Source organism: Moschus berezovskii, chromosome 8 (genome assembly GCF_049115385.1).
Source record: "Moschus berezovskii isolate FMDL1 chromosome 8, NW_MosBer_1.0, whole genome shotgun sequence".
In the NCBI taxonomy this organism is placed as follows: domain Eukaryota; kingdom Metazoa; phylum Chordata; class Mammalia; order Artiodactyla; family Moschidae; genus Moschus; species Moschus berezovskii.
This window is the reverse complement of record NC_142467.1, coordinates 60100024-60116701: the sequence shown is the minus strand read 5'-3', so window position 1 is coordinate 60116701 and position 16678 is coordinate 60100024. Positions and strand designations below refer to the sequence as shown.

The following is a 16678-nucleotide window of genomic DNA, read 5'->3' as shown; positions in this document are numbered from 1 at the left end:
TTCCTTGCTACCCTGAACTTTGATTTTCTTTGATCAAATACATGTGAATGATGTATATCACTTCCAAGCAGAAACAGATAATTGCCAGTGAAAGATTGCCTCCTGCTGTCTTTTCCTGTTGTAGCATTTATGGAAGTACAAGTTGATGCTGAGATGCCATTGATCAAAATATTCTGGGATGCTGAGCCAACATGTGGAGAAAAACTGTCCTAGACAGTCTCCCATAACCACAGAGGACTTTGCAGGAGTCATAGATAAAATCGTGTTTATTTAAAATGGAAATAGTCAATATACAGCAACATGGTCATTGGGGTTCCACTGCCATTAAGCTAATGTGAATAGAATACATTTTACAAGAAGAGCATTACAACAGGTAGTCTATACAACTGATAGGAGAACATTATTATTGACCCATTCACTAAAGCATCTGACTATTATTTAGATTAGATAACTTGGATTGCATGGAAAAATTATTGTGTAGTGATTTCTTTTTATATAAAAATCAGAAGAAAAATAATAAACTGAATTTAAAATGTTTTAGGCACCTCTTTATTTTTCTTGCCTATCATCCATTTCCCTTTCTTGTTTTCTCCTTCTGGGGCTTTGTTGTAGTTTTGTGAAAGACTTGAATGAGCATTTTTGAAGAATGAATGCTCAGAGACATAAAATCGTAGGGAATTGACAGTTTGCTTTGGTAAGTGCGAAGGGTATTCTTCACAATGGATACTATATTGGTTTTGTAATGCTTCTGTATATAACAAGCTACCACAACCTTGGGGGCTTGAAACAACACAACAGAAATTTATTCTCTCACAGTTCTAGAGGCCAGAAGTCCAACAAGGTGTTGGTAGGGCCATGTTCCTTCTGAAGACTGTAAGGGGAGAATTCTTCCTGGCCTCTTCCAGTTTCTGATGGCTCCAGCCATTCTGTGGCTCGTGGCAGTGTAACTCCAGTTTCTGTCTCAGGGGTCACAGTTCCTTATTTCACATGCCTCTATGCATTTTTTCTGTCTAAGGGTATTTGTCACTAGATTTGTGACTCACCCAATCTAGGATAATGCTAAGTTTAGGGTTATCTTAATTATGTCTGTAAAGATCTCTATTCCAAACAAAGACACATTTTAAGATTCTCAGTGGATATATCTTTTGGGAGCTACTATTCCAACCACTACAGATACAAAGAAATGTCAAGCTTATTGGCTAAGCTTAGTTTTGCAGACTCCTATCCTCACTGGGGGAAATGTGCTTGGATTTCTGGCAATGGGAATCTGTCTCTCTGAGAGACAGGGAGAGATATTCTGGGTCCTCAGAAACCCTGAATAACAGAAGAATGTGCCTCATACCTTCAGACATGTGATTCTCAAAATCCAGCAAAATTAGTTTATAGGATTGCAAAAATTTCCTTTAAGTAAGCCATGTTTCCTAGAGCTAATATCTGGATTTTAGGCATAATTCCCTAGTTATGTCAACAGTAGCTGGTATGTGGCCACAGATCATTAAAAAAAAAAAACCCCGTAGGGTATTACAAATATACAGTTGCACTGCAACTACTTAATGATATAATGACTAGCCTGTAGCTATGTGCAATCACCCTAAGCTCCAGGAGAAACTGAGTACATGAGTCCTTATACTAGCCTTAATGAAAACTAACCTCCTCATTTTCAGTCCACATAATTTAGGTGTGCCTGATTTCATCTCCTGGCTTCAATAATAAATAAGTAAACCATGTCTGGCCAGTGTGAGGACCATCACCACTACTGACTAAAGAAAAGATATATCATCTAAACAGGGTCAAAGGAAGTGATTTATCTAGGATTTTTTCCTGGGCTACTAGGAAAAGGGCATTTTTCTTTCTGCTGAGAGTCACTACATGTGGCCTGAAAATAGGTAGCCTAAAAGCTACCCTAGCCATTTTTGCCATCATATGTAAAAGTATTATGAATGTTGAGATAATTTTCTTACGGCATTATTAAAGTGTGTACACTCAGCTCTTCCTGAAACTAGTACATAATTTTCCATTTCCATGTATAAAATAATAAATGTTCTGCTTTTTTGCTTAAGTCAGTTTACTTGGGGTTTATTGTTAGAATATGATTAATAGACATATATACTTCATAGATGATGTGAATAAGTATCTTAAGATATTGGGCTCAAGGGAGAAATTAGCATTGGTTTTCAGTACCAGGAAAAGCTAGATTTTGTTTAGCAAGGATTTTTTCTTTTACCGACGCTATAAATTTTGCAGATAATTTTTGTTTTCCTCTTTGCCAAAAACAAAGTTTGTGACCGTCTTATTGTTGTTCAGTCATAAGATGTGTCCATCTCTTTGCTACCCCATGAATTGCAGCACTCCAGGCTTCCCTGTCCTTCACCATCTCCTGCAGTTTGCTCAAACTCATGTCCATTGAGTTGGTGATGCCATTCAACCATCTCATCCTCTGTCTCCCCCTTCTCCTCATGCCCTCAATCTTTCCCAGCATCAGAGTCGTTTCCAATGGATAGGCTCTTTGCATCAGGTGGCCAAAGTATTGGAGCTTCAGCTCAGCATCAGTCCTTCCAGTGAATATTCAGGGTTGATTTCCTTTAGAACTGACTGATTTAATTTCCTTACTGTCCAAGGGACTCTCAAGAGTCTTCTTCAGTACCACAGTTTGAAAGCATCAGTTCTTCAGCGTTCAGCCTTCTTTGTGGTTGTGACATCCTTAGAGTAACTGAAGATAACTTTTATGCATTTTGAACATTGACTTACCCTCAATTCATTTTGTTTTGTCGATATGTTATATTTGTCATATTTTCATATCATTTGTATATGAAGGGGACAGCTAAGAATTATTAAAGTAAGATATTCTCAACACTAAAAAGAGATCAATTGTACTGTTCTTGAATAAAAATCCAAATGTAGTAGAAAAGGGGATATTCTTAATTAAGAATACATTATCCAAATGAGGAAAATAAATTATTAATTTACAAACATCTGTGAACAGTCCAGAAAGCAAAATTAAATCACAAAAGCAAAAATTAAATACATAAATATATTTTAAATTTATAAAATATAAACTAAAATATCCTTTGATTTCTATGTGCTTTATTTGAAGAAAGAGAAAAAAAAATTCTGTTATATCCAAAAGAACTGAAAGCAGGGTCTCACAGATATTTTCATGGTGGTGGTGGTTTAGTTGCCAAGTTGTGTCTGACTCTCATGATCCCATGGACAGAGGAGCCTGTCAGGCTACAGTCCATGGGATTCTCCAGGCAAGAATACTGGAGTGGGTTGTCATTTCCTTCTCCAGGGGATCTTCCCAACCCAGGAATCAAACCCGGGTCTCCTGCATTGCAGACGGATTCTTTACCAACTGAGCTACAAGGGAAGCCCGTGTTTTCATACCCATGCTTATAACAGCACTATTCTCAATAGCTAAGAGGTGGAGCAACCCAGATATCCATGAACAGACGGATGAATGAATAAACAAAATGAACAAAATGTGGTATATAAAAAAATCAGAATATTATTTGGCCTTATAAGTAAGGAAATTCATCACATGCTACAACCTGGATGAATCTTGAGGATATGCTAAAGTGAAATAATCCAGTCACAACCAAACTGAGATTTCACTTATGTGAGGTACCTAGAGTAGTCAAATTTGTAGAAACAGAAAGTAGCATGGTGGTGAGAGGGGTGCAGTGTGGTGGAAAAAGTGAGTTGTTTTTTAATGGGTATAGAGATTCATGTTTGCAAGATGAAAGTTCTCAAGATATTTCACAATGTGACTATAACAAACTAAACTGTATACTTAAAAGTGGATGATATGGTAAATTTTGTTAGATATTTTTAACACAGTAAAAGGGGGAAATTATATATTTCAGTTTAAGATAGGTATTTTTCCTAAATGAAAGCTATCAATAAACTTAGCCTGGACAATTGTTAAGATTTAAATCTACAGAATCAACAGTAGAGCCTACATTTTGGCCACATGATGTCGCTGTTTTACCACAGTATGTTCTCTAAGAAGAAAAATACCCAGAACCCTATCGCAACTCCAGCGAGAACAATAAGAGAAGCAGCAGGACTTGAGCAGAGATTAGAGGACAACATTTAAAATTTTGCACAACACGATATTCTAATTTGACCAACTTACTGAGAATTGGTGATGGTGTCTTCTAAGAGTAGGGACGTGGAGGTCCGGCATCTGCTTCCGCTGCTTGTGCTCTTAGCTGTAGGCGAGGCCCGGAGCGACCAGGTCCGCTACTCAGTCCCGGAGGAGGCCAAACACGGCACCTTCGTGGGCCGCATCGCCCAGGACCTGGGACTGGAGCTGGCAGAACTGGTGCCGCGCCTGTTCCGGGTGGCATCCAAAGGCCGCAGGGACCTTCTGGAGGTAAATCTGCAGAATGGCATTTTGTTTGTGAATTCTCGGATCGACCGGGAGGAGCTGTGTGGGCGGAGAGCAGAGTGCAGTATCCACCTGGAGGTGATCGTGGATCGGCCGCTGCAGGTGTTCCATGTGGAGGTGGAGGTGAAGGACATTAACGACAACCCACCAGTATTTCCAGTGGCGGTAAAAACTATCCGGTTTCACGAATCGAGACTGCTTGACTCACGGTTTCCTCTAGAGGGGGCATTTGATGCAGATATCGGAGTAAACGCTCTTCTCACCTACAAGCTCAGCTCCAGTGAGTTTTTCTTTCTAGATATACAGACAAATGATGAATTAAGTCAGTCTTTGTCTCTTGTGCTGAGGAAATCTCTGGACAGAGAGGAAACTGCTGAAATTAATTTGTTGCTAGTGGCTACTGATGGGGGCAAACCTGAGCTCACGGGCACTGTTCAGTTGCTTATTAAGGTATTAGATGTGAATGACAACGAACCTACTTTTGACCAATCAGTTTACAAAATAAACTTGTTAGAGAACGTGGCAAATGGAACCTTGGTGATTAAATTAAATTCTTCTGATGCAGATGAAGGATCAAACAGTGAGATTGTGTATTCATTTAATAGTGATGTGTCCCGCAATATAAAGACCAAGTTCAACATAGATCCCAGCTCAGGGGAAATCAGAACTAAGGGACAATTAGATTATGAAGAAATGAAATTCTATGATATTCAAGTTATTGCCTATGACAACGGGACTCCGTCAATGTCTGGGCACTGTAAAATTTCAGTAAAACTTGTGGACGTCAATGATAACTCACCAGAAGTCTCAATCACGTCTGTTTCACTTCCCGTTCGAGAGGATGCTCCACTGGGCACTCTCATTGCTGTCATCACGGTGGCCGACCGTGACTCCGGTGCCAATGGACAGGTGACCTGCACCCTGATCCCCCAAGACCTCTTCAAACTGGTGTCCACCTTCAAGAATTACTATTCACTCGTGTTGGACAGCGTCCTGGATCGCGAGAGCGTGGCGAACTATGAGGTGGTGGTGACCGCGAGGGACGGGGGCTCGCCTCCGCTGTCGGCCACCGCCAGCGTGTCCGTGGAGGTGGCCGACGTGAACGACAACGCGCCCGCGTTCGCGCAGCACGAGTACACGGTGTTCGTGAAGGAGAACAACCCGCCCGGCTGCCACATCTTCACCGTGTCGGCGCGGGACGCGGACGCGCAGGAGAACGCGCTGGTGTCCTACTCGCTGGTGGAGCGGCGGGTGGGCGAGCGCGCGCTGTCGAGCTACGTGTCGGTGCACGCGGAGAGCGGCAAGGTGTACGCGCTGCAGCCGCTGGACCACGAGGAGCTGGAGCTGCTGCAGTTCCAGGTGAGCGCGCGCGACGCGGGCGTGCCGCCCCTGGGCAGCAACGTGACGCTGCAGGTGTTAGTGCTGGACGAGAACGACAACGCGCCTGCGCTGCTGCCGCCCGGGCCGGGCGGAGGACCGAGCGCGGTGAGCCAGGTGGTGTCGAGGTCCGTGGGCGCGGGCCACGTGGTGGCGAAGGTGCGCGCGGTGGACGCGGACTCGGGCTACAACGCGTGGCTGTCGTACGAGCTGCAGCCGGCGGCGGGCGGCGCGCGCAGCCCGTTCCGCGTGGGGCTGTACACCGGCGAGATCAGCACGACGCGCGCCCTGGACGAGGCGGACGCGCCGCGCCAGCGCCTGCTGGTGCTGGTGAAGGACCACGGCGAGCCGGCGCTGACGGCCACGGCCACCGTGCTGCTGTCGCTGGAGGACAGCGGCCAGGCGCCCAAGGCCTCTTCGCGGGCGTTGTCTGGTGCAGCTGGCGCAGAGACGGCGTTCGTGGATGTGAACGTGTACCTGATCATCGCCATCTGCGCGGTGTCCAGCCTGTTGGTGCTCACGCTGCTGCTGTACACGGCGCTGCGGTGCTCGGCGCCGCCCAGCGAGGGCGCGTGCGGGCCGGTGAAGCCCAGGCTGGTGTGCTCCAGCGCGGTGGGGAGCTGGTCTTACTCTCAGGAGAGGCGGCAGAGGGTGTGCTCTGGGGAGGGGCCGCCCAAGACCGACCTCATGGCCTTCAGTCCTAGCCTGCCTCAAGGTCCAGGCTCAGCGGACGAAAGACAACTCTCCGAATCAGAACAATTCGGAAAGGTGAGTCTTAATTTTTTCCCCATCATCTCTAAAATTGTTTTATTTCCTTTGTTCTCTATAATTCTATTAATTATTTTGATTTATAGTTCTGTTTTTATTTTATATCTTTATCCTATTGTGCAATATGTGGTATGAATAGAAATCAATTTCTTACACTGAGAATAAATTACTTAGATGATCTTCTTTTTACATTTTGAAATTTCCGTAAATAACAAAATTGTTCCAAAATAATTTTCCAAATTATTCCTTTCACCATGAATAATAGGATTAAAGGAATGAAAAAAATACTTCAGCAAAATTTGAAAACTTATTATTACCTGTAAATTGTTTTTCTAATATTAAAAAATCATAATTGGGAAAAATTTAGAGCATGATTATGGAATATATATTTTCAATTTACATCATTCATCCATTCTGTCAGAATATGTTGGAAATTTCCCAAATTATTCCTTTGATATTTGTCTTTATCTATTTACGTAACAGTTAATATGCTAGTTTTTCTTTCCATGTATTTAAAAGCAGCCTGAATAAATTTATAATGCCAGGACCTCCAAAGTACATGTCATAGGTCATCACAACACATGACATCATTTAGAAATGCTAATCTTACATATGTCTTTCAATAGTAAAAATAACCCGCTATTTGGAATAAAGATTTCACATTTGCAAAATTCTTAGTTTTAAGGCACAATAGAGAGTTCACTGAGAAAAGACCTCTCTTTCAATTTTAATTTAAAAATCATTTAAAAAAGTCACATTGTGGGGTGGACAGGTAGTGGGACTCTTCATGCAAGTGGAGAATACTATATAGATAACCCAGTCTTTATTTAGTGGGATGTTTCAGTTCAGTTCAGTTCAGTCACTCAGTCGTGTCCGACTCTTTGCGACCCCATGAATCACAGCACGCCAGGCCTCCCTGTCCATTACCAACTCCCGGAGTTCACTCAAACTCATGTCCATCGAGTCGCTGATGCCATCCAGCCATCTCATTCTCTGTTGTCCCCTTCTCCTCCTGCCCCCAATCGCTCCCAGCATCAGAGTCTTTTCCAGTGAGTCAACTCTTCGCATGAGGTAGCCAAAGCATTGGAGTTTCCGCTTCAACATCAGTCCTTCCAACGAACACCCAGGATTGATCTCCTTTAGAATGGACTGGTTGGATCTCCTTGCAGTCCAAGGGACTCGCAAGAGTCTTCTCCAACACCACAGTTCAAAAGCATCAATTCTTCGGCGATCAGCTTTCTTCACATTCCAACTCTCATATCCATACATGACCACTGGAAAAACGATAGCCTTGACTAGACGGACCTTTGTTGGCAAAGTAATGTCTCTGCTTTTTAATGTCTCTGCTATCTAGGTTGGTCCTAACTTTCCTTCCGAGGAATAAGCGTCTTTTAATTTCATGGCTGCAGTCAGCATCCGCAGTGATTTTGGAGCCTAAAAAAATAAAGTCTGACACTGTTTCCACTGTTTTCCCATCTATTTCCCATGAAGTGATGGGACCAGATGCCATGATCTTTGTTTTCTGTATGTTGAGCTTTAAGCCAACTTTTTCACTCTCCTCTTTTACTTTCATCAAGAGACTCTCTAGTTCCTCTTCACTGTCTGCTATAAGGGTGGTGTCATCTGCAATCTTGATTCCAGCTTGTGCTTCTTCCAACCCAGTGTTCCTCATGATGTACTCTGCATAGAAGTTAAATAAGCAGGGTGACAATATACAACCTTGATGTACTCCTTTTCCTATTTGGAACCAGTCTGTTGTTCCATGTCTAGTTCTAACTGTTGCTTCCTGACCTGCATATAGGTTTCTCAAGAGGCAGGTCAGGTGGTCTGGTATTCCCACCTTTCACTTTCATCAAGAGGCTTTTTAGTTCCTCTTCACTTTCTGCCGTAAGGGTGGTGTCATCTGCATATCTGAGGTTATTGATATTTCTCCCAGCAATCTTGATTCCAGCCTGTGGGATGTTTAGTCAGGCTTAAAGTGTATCACTGGGTTAATGTATGCAGACCTCCCACTGTGCAGAGATTGACCACCTCCTTCTGGCGCCACACACAATGCGTGTGATAACATTTTCCAAGACTGGCAGCAATCATATTCCTATGAAGTTGGAGTTTTCCCAAAAAGTAACATAAGGAAGGGCTTCCCAGGTGGTGCTAGTGGTAAAGAACCTGCCTGTCAAAGCAGGAGTTGTAAGAGACTCCAGTTGATCCCTGGGCCTGGAGGAGGGCATGGCAACCCACTCCAGCGTTCTTGCCTAGAGAATTCCACGGACAAGAAGAGCCTGGCAGGCTACAGTCCATAGGGTCTCACAGAATCAGACACAACTGAAGCAACTTAGCACCGCACACAAGGTAAGGAAAATGTAGTTATTCAATGGAAACTACTATGTTGGGTTAAACACAAAACTTGGTGAGTAAATGTTACACTTGGAAAGGATGTTAAAAACACTTTTTTCAACCAAAGGAAGATGTCTTGGAGTGAAATTACTGTCTTCTACTACTCTTTGGTCCATAGTTATTTGCTTTTTCCCCCTCAAATATATGTGGATATTGATGATTCATGAAATAACTTCCACTAAGTGATCTTAGCTTTAGCCATTTTACAGATAGGCCAGAATATCAATTTCTATCTGGGAGCTGTTATTAAAGGAATGGGTCTGGTGTGGAAATAGTGACCTCCATTTAAGTATAATCTGTTCCTGCAGGAAACTTATTAGCATCTCAGAGTTGATATACCCCAAAATGCAGGGAGTATATATTTGCTGGGAATCAGTAAAGTTATCTGAGACTTTACAGAGAAAAACAAATGTCTTGAACAGATGAGGAAAAAGCTCTTTCTTAGGATGAGTCATCACTACTCATCACTTTCTTGAGACTTGTGTGCAGAAAGTATGAATGGTCAGATGGAATCTCTCCTACCAGCAGTCTAGTCACTATATTCTATTCTAGGTAAATTATAAGCTTTTATATTATATCCAGGTATGTCCATATCTCCAGGAATCACAACAGATCGTTGTATAAGCTCTTACTGATTTTTATTTCATATTTACATTTTCTTGATTCAGTTGCCAAGAGATGTCTAAGTGAGAGTAGATATTACTCACTAATACTTTATCCACAGATTAGCTCAGTTTTCTAAACTCATATAGTTTCTTTAGTATTACCTTCATCTCTTAATATTCATTATGGGGTCTCAGTTCAGTTCAGTCGCTCAGTCTTGTCCGACTCTTTGCGACCCCATGAATCACAGCACGCCAGGCCTCCCTGTCCATCACCAACTCCCAGAGTTCACTCAAACTCACGTCCACAGAGTCGGTGATGCCATCCAGCCATCTCATTCTCGGTCGACCCCTTCTCCTCCCACCCCCAACCTTTCCCAGCATCAGAGTCTTTTCCAGTGAGTCAACTCGTCGCATGAGGTGGCCAAGGTATTGCAGTTTCAGCTTTAGCATCAGTCCTCCCAGTGAACACCCAGGATTGATCTCCTTTAGAATGGACTGGTTGGATCTCCTTGCAGTCCAAGGGACTCTCAAGAATCTTCTCCAACACCACAGTTCAAAAGCATCAATTCTTCGGCGACCAGCTTTCTTCACAGTCCAACTCTCACATCCATACATGACCACGGGAAAAACCATAGCCTTGACTCTCTTATAAATTCTCTATGGCATTCCATTTTGCCGAAAGTATACTCTTAAGTGTCATGAAATGTATAGCATTACAGTAAGCTCCTTGGAAGGAAAGTTATGACCAACTTTGATAGTATATTAAAAAGCAGAGACATTACTTTGCCAACAAAGGTCCGTCTAGTCAAGGCTATGGTTTTTCCCGTGGTCATGTATGGATGTGAGAGTTGGACTGTGAAAAAAGCTGATCGCCGAAGAATTGATGCTTTTGAACTGTGGTGTTGGAGAAGACTCTTGAGAGTCCCTTGTACTGCAAGGAGATCCAACCAGTGCATGCTAAAGGAGATCAATCCTGGGTGTTCATTGGAAGGACTGATGCTAAAGCTGAAACTGCAATACTTTGGCCACCTCATGCGAAGAGTTGACTCACTGGAAAAGACTCTGATGCTGGGAAAGGTTGGGGGCGGGAGGAGAAGGGGACGACAGAGAATGAGACGGCTGGATGGCATCAGCGACTCGATGGACATGAGTTTGAGTGAACTCCGGGAGTTGGTAATGGACAGGGAGGCCTGGCGTGCTGTGATTCATGGGGTCGCGGAGAGTTGGACATGACTGAGCGACTGAACTGAACTGAACTGAAGCTGTGAAAGGTATCTTATTGATATGAAGTCCATGATATTTAAAAATTTTAACTTTATATCTCATTTTAAAACTAGCTACTACCTTTAAAGATCCACCAAAGCACCTACTGGCATACTGATAATTATAATTATTTCCTAGATTCATTCTTTTCCAAAATAAGTCTTAAATGTTTACTTCTTTTTCATGAACTAGTATAGCAGAATCAATTAGAAGTTATGTGTTTGATATAAACAAATATCATTAATTTAATTTACTTCATATTTTAAAGAAAGTTAATTTAAAATATTCACTTATTTATTATTAAAATTTAATTGATAATTTATTCTATTCTAAATATGAATAATAAAATATGAGTAAACTGCAATGGTGGTTGCATTCAATGAGTACATGGAAAAACCTGTTATGAGAACTATTCTCATAATACTTAAATCACAGTTTGTTTGTTTTTGGCCACACTTCCAGCAGTGGAAGCAAGAAATCCTAACCACTGGGCCAACAGGGAATTCCCTTAAAGCACATGTTTGATTTCATTTAAAAAGAGTCTGATGATAAGCAAAATTTGGGCATATTCTTACCTCTCTAAATTCAACCTCTTCCCATGAATTTTCTCTGTTCAACTTCCAAATACTCAGAGAATGCAGACATCTTACTAACTTCACGGATACATTTAGTATAATTCATGGCCTATTTTTACATATGTTGAATAAGTGAGTCAGATTCTAAAACTACTTTTCTCTCTTTAATGATTAAATACCAGTTCTTTCAAGTAACAACTTTTTAACAAATTGGAATCCAGAAATTCATCCAGAGTGAAAGTTATTAAAAACACAATCATTTCATATTGGGAACATTTTAGGACATACGGGTAAATTGAAATGTATAAATGGTATAGAGATTTTTAAAAATTAATATAATTTCCCCTGGTATGATGTAAATATAGCAAATATCCTAATCAAACAGTGTTTTTATGCAGCAAAAACCAAATTTACAAAATAACTGTACTGTAAAATACTGACTTTGGCTTCCCTGGTGGATCAGTAGTAAAGAATCCGCCTGCCAATGCAGGAGATGTGGATTTGATCCATGTATCAAAAAGATTATCTAGAGAAGGAAATGGTAATCCACTCCAGTGTTCTTGTCTGAGAAGTCCCATGGACAGAGGAGCCTGGTGGACTACAGTCCATAGGGTTGCAAAAGAGTCAGATATGACTTAATGACTTTACAACAAAAAGACTGACTTGGGAAATCTTTATATAAATAATAGTTGAGACAGCTAACAAAGATGCAGTTGTTGGATAAATGACACAAGAATGGTTTGTAGACATTCTACAAGGGAAGAAATATAAGTGAACAGATTTTATAAATTAACAAATTGCCATAATACTATAGAAGTAAATTGTGTGTGTGTATATATATATATATATATACACATTTTTATCAGTCTTGTTGTTTTAATGGTTACAAATATCAAAGGCCTGATTTTTCTGCAAAATGTAGACTTTGTGGTCAAGTGGTTAAAGTCATGAATCTTGAATTAGATTGAGATCCCTCTCAACACCACAAGTCAATATTATTTTTTAATTTACTAACCTGTACATGTTTCCACTTCAGTGTTTCTAAAACCTGAATCATATTAATACCTACCTCGGAAGGTTGCTGAGAGAATCTAATGAGATAGCCCTGTTAAAACAAATGGAATAGTACTTGTCACATGGGAAATATTTCCAATAGATGTCCACTACCGTTAAAACAATAATCACCATTTTACTATATTTAACTGTATGGAATGGACTGGCCTAATTGAAAGTCATGAATTAGTAGAAAAGTTCTAAGCATATATTTTGGGGGAAAAAATGAAGACTTTGAGGAGTGGGAAGGAAATTAACAAGGAAAAAAATTGAGGGAAGTTCAATGGAAGGAAAAGATAGATTTATTTAATACCTACACATTTAGCCACATGATGTCGCTGTCCACCGCAAGGTATTTCACCACAGAAGAAATACTTCATTCATTACGTAGTAAGATGCTGCTTTTCCTCACCATCTGTGAAATACGGGCATGGAATGATTATTTATGAAACGAAGAATAAGGAACTAAAAAGTATTTTCAAATTTTTGATCGTTGCAAAAGCGACCCAATACTTGGAAAACGCTTGCAATGGTACTTTCCTGGAGAGAAGGTCAGGGAGACTGCCGACTACTGCTTTCGGTAATGCTTCTGTTCTGGGAGGCCGGGAGAGGACAGGTCCACTACTGGGTCTCCGAAGAGGCCAAACACGGCACCTTCGTGGGCCGCATCACGCAGGACCTGGGACTGGAGCTGGCGGAGCTAGTGCCGCGCTTGTTCCGGGTGGCGTCCAAAGACCGCGGGGATCTTCTGGAGGTAAATCTGCAGAATGGCATTTTGTTTGTGAATTCTCGGATCGACAGGGAGGAGCTGTGCGGGAGGAGGGCGGAATGCAGCATCCACCTGGAGGTGATCGTGGACCGACCGCTGCAGGTGTTCCATGTGGAGGTGGAGGTGAAGGACATTAACGACAACCCACCGGTTTTTCCAAAGGCAGTAAAAAATTTGTTTATTTATGAATCCCGGTCGCTTGGTTCTCGGATTCCGCTAGAGGGCGCATCAGATGCAGATATCGGAGCTAATTCTTTATTAACTTACAGGCTTAACTCCAATGAATATTTTACCTTGGATGTAAAAAGAAATGATGAGGAAATTAAATCCCTTGGACTTGTGCTAAAAAAACTTTTAAATCGAGAGGACACTCCTGAGCATCACTTACTTATAACTGCAGTTGATGGTGGGAAACCAGAACTCACTGGTACTGCTCAACTGAAGATCACCGTTCTAGATGTAAACGACAATGCTCCAGAGTTTGAGAGCACGATCTACAAAGTCAAATTATTTGAAAATGCACCAAATGGTACCCTAGTAGTGACTGTTAACGCCTCTGATTTGGATGAAGGAATAAATAAGGACATTGTGTATTCTTTCAATACAGACACATCAGCAGATACTCTTTCGAAATTCCATTTAGACCCCGTTAATGGATACATCATTGTAAAGGGTGACATAGACTTTGAGTTAACTAAGTTATATGAAATACAGGTAGAGGCAACAGATAAAGGAAATCCCCCAATGGCAGATCACTGCACGGTTCTAGTGGAAATTTTGGACACAAATGATAATGTTCCTGAGTTGGTTGTCAAATCACTCTCTTTACCTATATTAGAAGATGCTCCAGTTGGCACAGTCATCGCCCTGATCAGCGTGTCCGACCTCGATTCCGGTGCCAATGGGCAGGTGACCTGCACCTTGACTCATCATGTGCCCTTCAAGCTGGTGTCCACCTTCAAGAATTACTATTCATTAGTATTGGACAGCGTCTTGGATCGCGAGAGCGTGGCGAACTATGAGGTGGTGGTGACAGCGAGAGACGGCGGCTCTCCTTCGCTGTCGGCCACGGTCAGCATGTCCGTGGAGGTGGCCGACGTGAACGACAATGCGCCCGCGTTCGCGCAGCCCGAGTACACGGTGTTCGTGAAGGAGAACAACCCGCCCGGCTGCCACATCTTCACCGTGTCGGCGCGGGACGCGGACGCGCAGGAGAACGCGCTGGTGTCCTACTCGCTGGTGGAGCGGCGGGTGGGCGAGCGCGCGCTGTCGAGCTACGTGTCGGTGCACGCGGAGAGCGGCAAGGTGTACGCGCTGCAGCCGCTGGACCACGAGGAGCTGGAGCTGCTGCAGTTCCAGGTGAGCGCGCGCGACGCGGGCGTGCCGCCCCTGGGCAGCAACGTGACGCTGCAGGTGTTCGTGCTGGACGAGAACGACAACGCGCCTGCGCTGCTGCCGCCCGGGCCGGGCGGAGGACCGAGCGCGGTGAGCCAGGTGGTGTCGAGGTCCGTGGGCGCGGGCCACGTGGTGGCGAAGGTGCGCGCGGTGGACGCGGACTCGGGCTACAACGCGTGGCTGTCGTACGAGCTGCAGCCGGCGGCGGGCGGCGCGCGCAGCCCGTTCCGCGTGGGGCTGTACACCGGCGAGATCAGCACGACGCGCGCCCTGGACGAGGCGGACGCGCCGCGCCAGCGCCTGCTGGTGCTGGTGAAGGACCACGGCGAGCCGGCGCTGACGGCCACGGCCACCGTGCTGCTGTCGCTGGAGGACAGCGGCCAGGCGCCCAAGGCCTCTTCGCGGGCGTTGTCTGGTGCAGCTGGCGCAGAGACGGCGTTCGTGGATGTGAACGTGTACCTGATCATCGCCATCTGCGCGGTGTCCAGCCTGTTGGTGCTCACGCTGCTGCTGTACACGGCGCTGCGGTGCTCGGCGCCGCCCAGCGAGGGCGCGTGCGGGCCGGTGAAGCCCAGGCTGGTGTGCTCCAGCGCGGTGGGGAGCTGGTCTTACTCTCAGGAGAGGCGGCAGAGGGTGTGCTCTGGGGAGGGGCCGCCCAAGACCGACCTCATGGCCTTCAGCCCCAGTCTACCTCCGGGTCCCATTAGTGGAGACAGAGAAGAGCAGCTGGATGTGGAGACTGATCTTCCTGCCAAAGTGAGTAATTTTTAAAAATCCTTTCAAAAATGTCTTTGTTCTTATTGACTATTTCTGCTTCTTTGGAAGCATTTTTAACAGTAATTAGTCTTGTTTGTTGGCAACCCACTCCTGTGTTCTTGCCTGGAGAATCCCAGGGACGGGGGAGCCTGGTGGGCTGCCGTCTATGGGGTAGCACAGAGTCGGACACAACTGAAGCGACTTAGCAGCAGCAGCAGCAGCAGTCTTGTTTCTGGCAGTAGACTGTTCCAAGTATTGGTTTTGTGGTTAAAATGTTTGAATTTCTTGTGACTAATGAATGATTTTGAACCAAATCAGCAATAAGTTGTGTGTACCATACTTGACAGTGTTTAAAAATCGCTGGAGGATTATTATATTGCTAAAAGTCTGGATAGAAAAAATAGATTTTTCCAGGGTATTTTGCATTGTTTACAATATTTGACTTTAACTGTGGTGTACTAATTCCTGCACAATGCTTCAATAGCTAATGATACTTTTCATTTGAAATTTGGACTAGATGTTAGTCCAAATGTCACTGGCCCATTTAGTTTTTTAAACCTGTTCTCGCCTATAGATCCCCTTTACTCCTTTATCTATTTATTTGGATTCCCACTTCCTCTATCTATTTGAACATTATGTTTTAATTTTTGTGCTCACATTTTGCGATACTGCGTATTGCTCCTAGTTTTCCAATTTTGCAAAAACGCTAGAATAGTAAATTTATTGCTTTTAGAATTGTATCTTTTTCATCTTCAGTTTCTTACTACTTTTTATTACTAAGCATTAAGAAATCAATAGGAAGTGAAATTTTAATATTCCCTTTACTCTATCATTTAGAAAATGTTGCTTTTGCAAGAGTATTATTAGTCTTGTTAAGAACTATTATTTTCTACCTGCACAGTGTTGGAAAAATACTGTATATCTCATTTAAAAGCCATTCTGCTAGCAAACCTTATTGTCATTAATCTCTTTTACATACAAGATTAAGGATGCTAATATCCAAGAAGTTAAATGTCATTACTGTTGACCTTCCTCTGCATACCAAGCCATTAATGTGTGTCATATAGTAAGTACAAAGTTCCAAATAACTGGAAGTAAAATTATTTTCCATTCATACCATTCATTGATATTTGTTCAGTTCTCCTAGTAAATTAGTGGACTCCCATTGATGTTTCTTTGCCACTGGGAACTAAAGCTTAGGCCTGTTATTGACTGGAGAATGGGCAAGTATTTCTAAACCATTAGAGACAAAAATGTAGACTCCAACCTTTCTCATGGTAGGGGAATGTGTTCCCGTGTATTCCATTCTAATTGTATGGAATACTTTTCTACA

At 43.1% G+C, this 16678-nt stretch overlaps 2 protein-coding genes across 2 annotated transcripts; both read left to right on the top strand.

Moving 5' to 3' along the window:
• Positions 1 to 4147: 4147 nt before the first annotated feature.
• On the top strand, positions 4148 to 6670 carry LOC129559224 (protocadherin alpha-2-like). The gene has a single exon (XM_055430794.2). It carries the CDS (start codon positions 4148 to 4150, stop codon positions 6668 to 6670), a length of 2523 nt encoding a protein of 840 aa, XP_055286769.2.
• Positions 6671 to 7147: 477 nt separating this feature from the next.
• Positions 7148 to 15360, top strand: LOC129558938 (protocadherin alpha-3-like). Its single transcript, XM_055430350.2, has 2 exons — positions 7148 to 7173; positions 12972 to 15360. The coding sequence occupies exons 1-2, from the start codon at positions 7148 to 7150 to the stop codon at positions 15358 to 15360; spliced, it is 2415 nt and encodes an 804-aa protein (XP_055286325.2).
• Positions 15361 to 16678: the final 1318 nt, after the last annotated feature.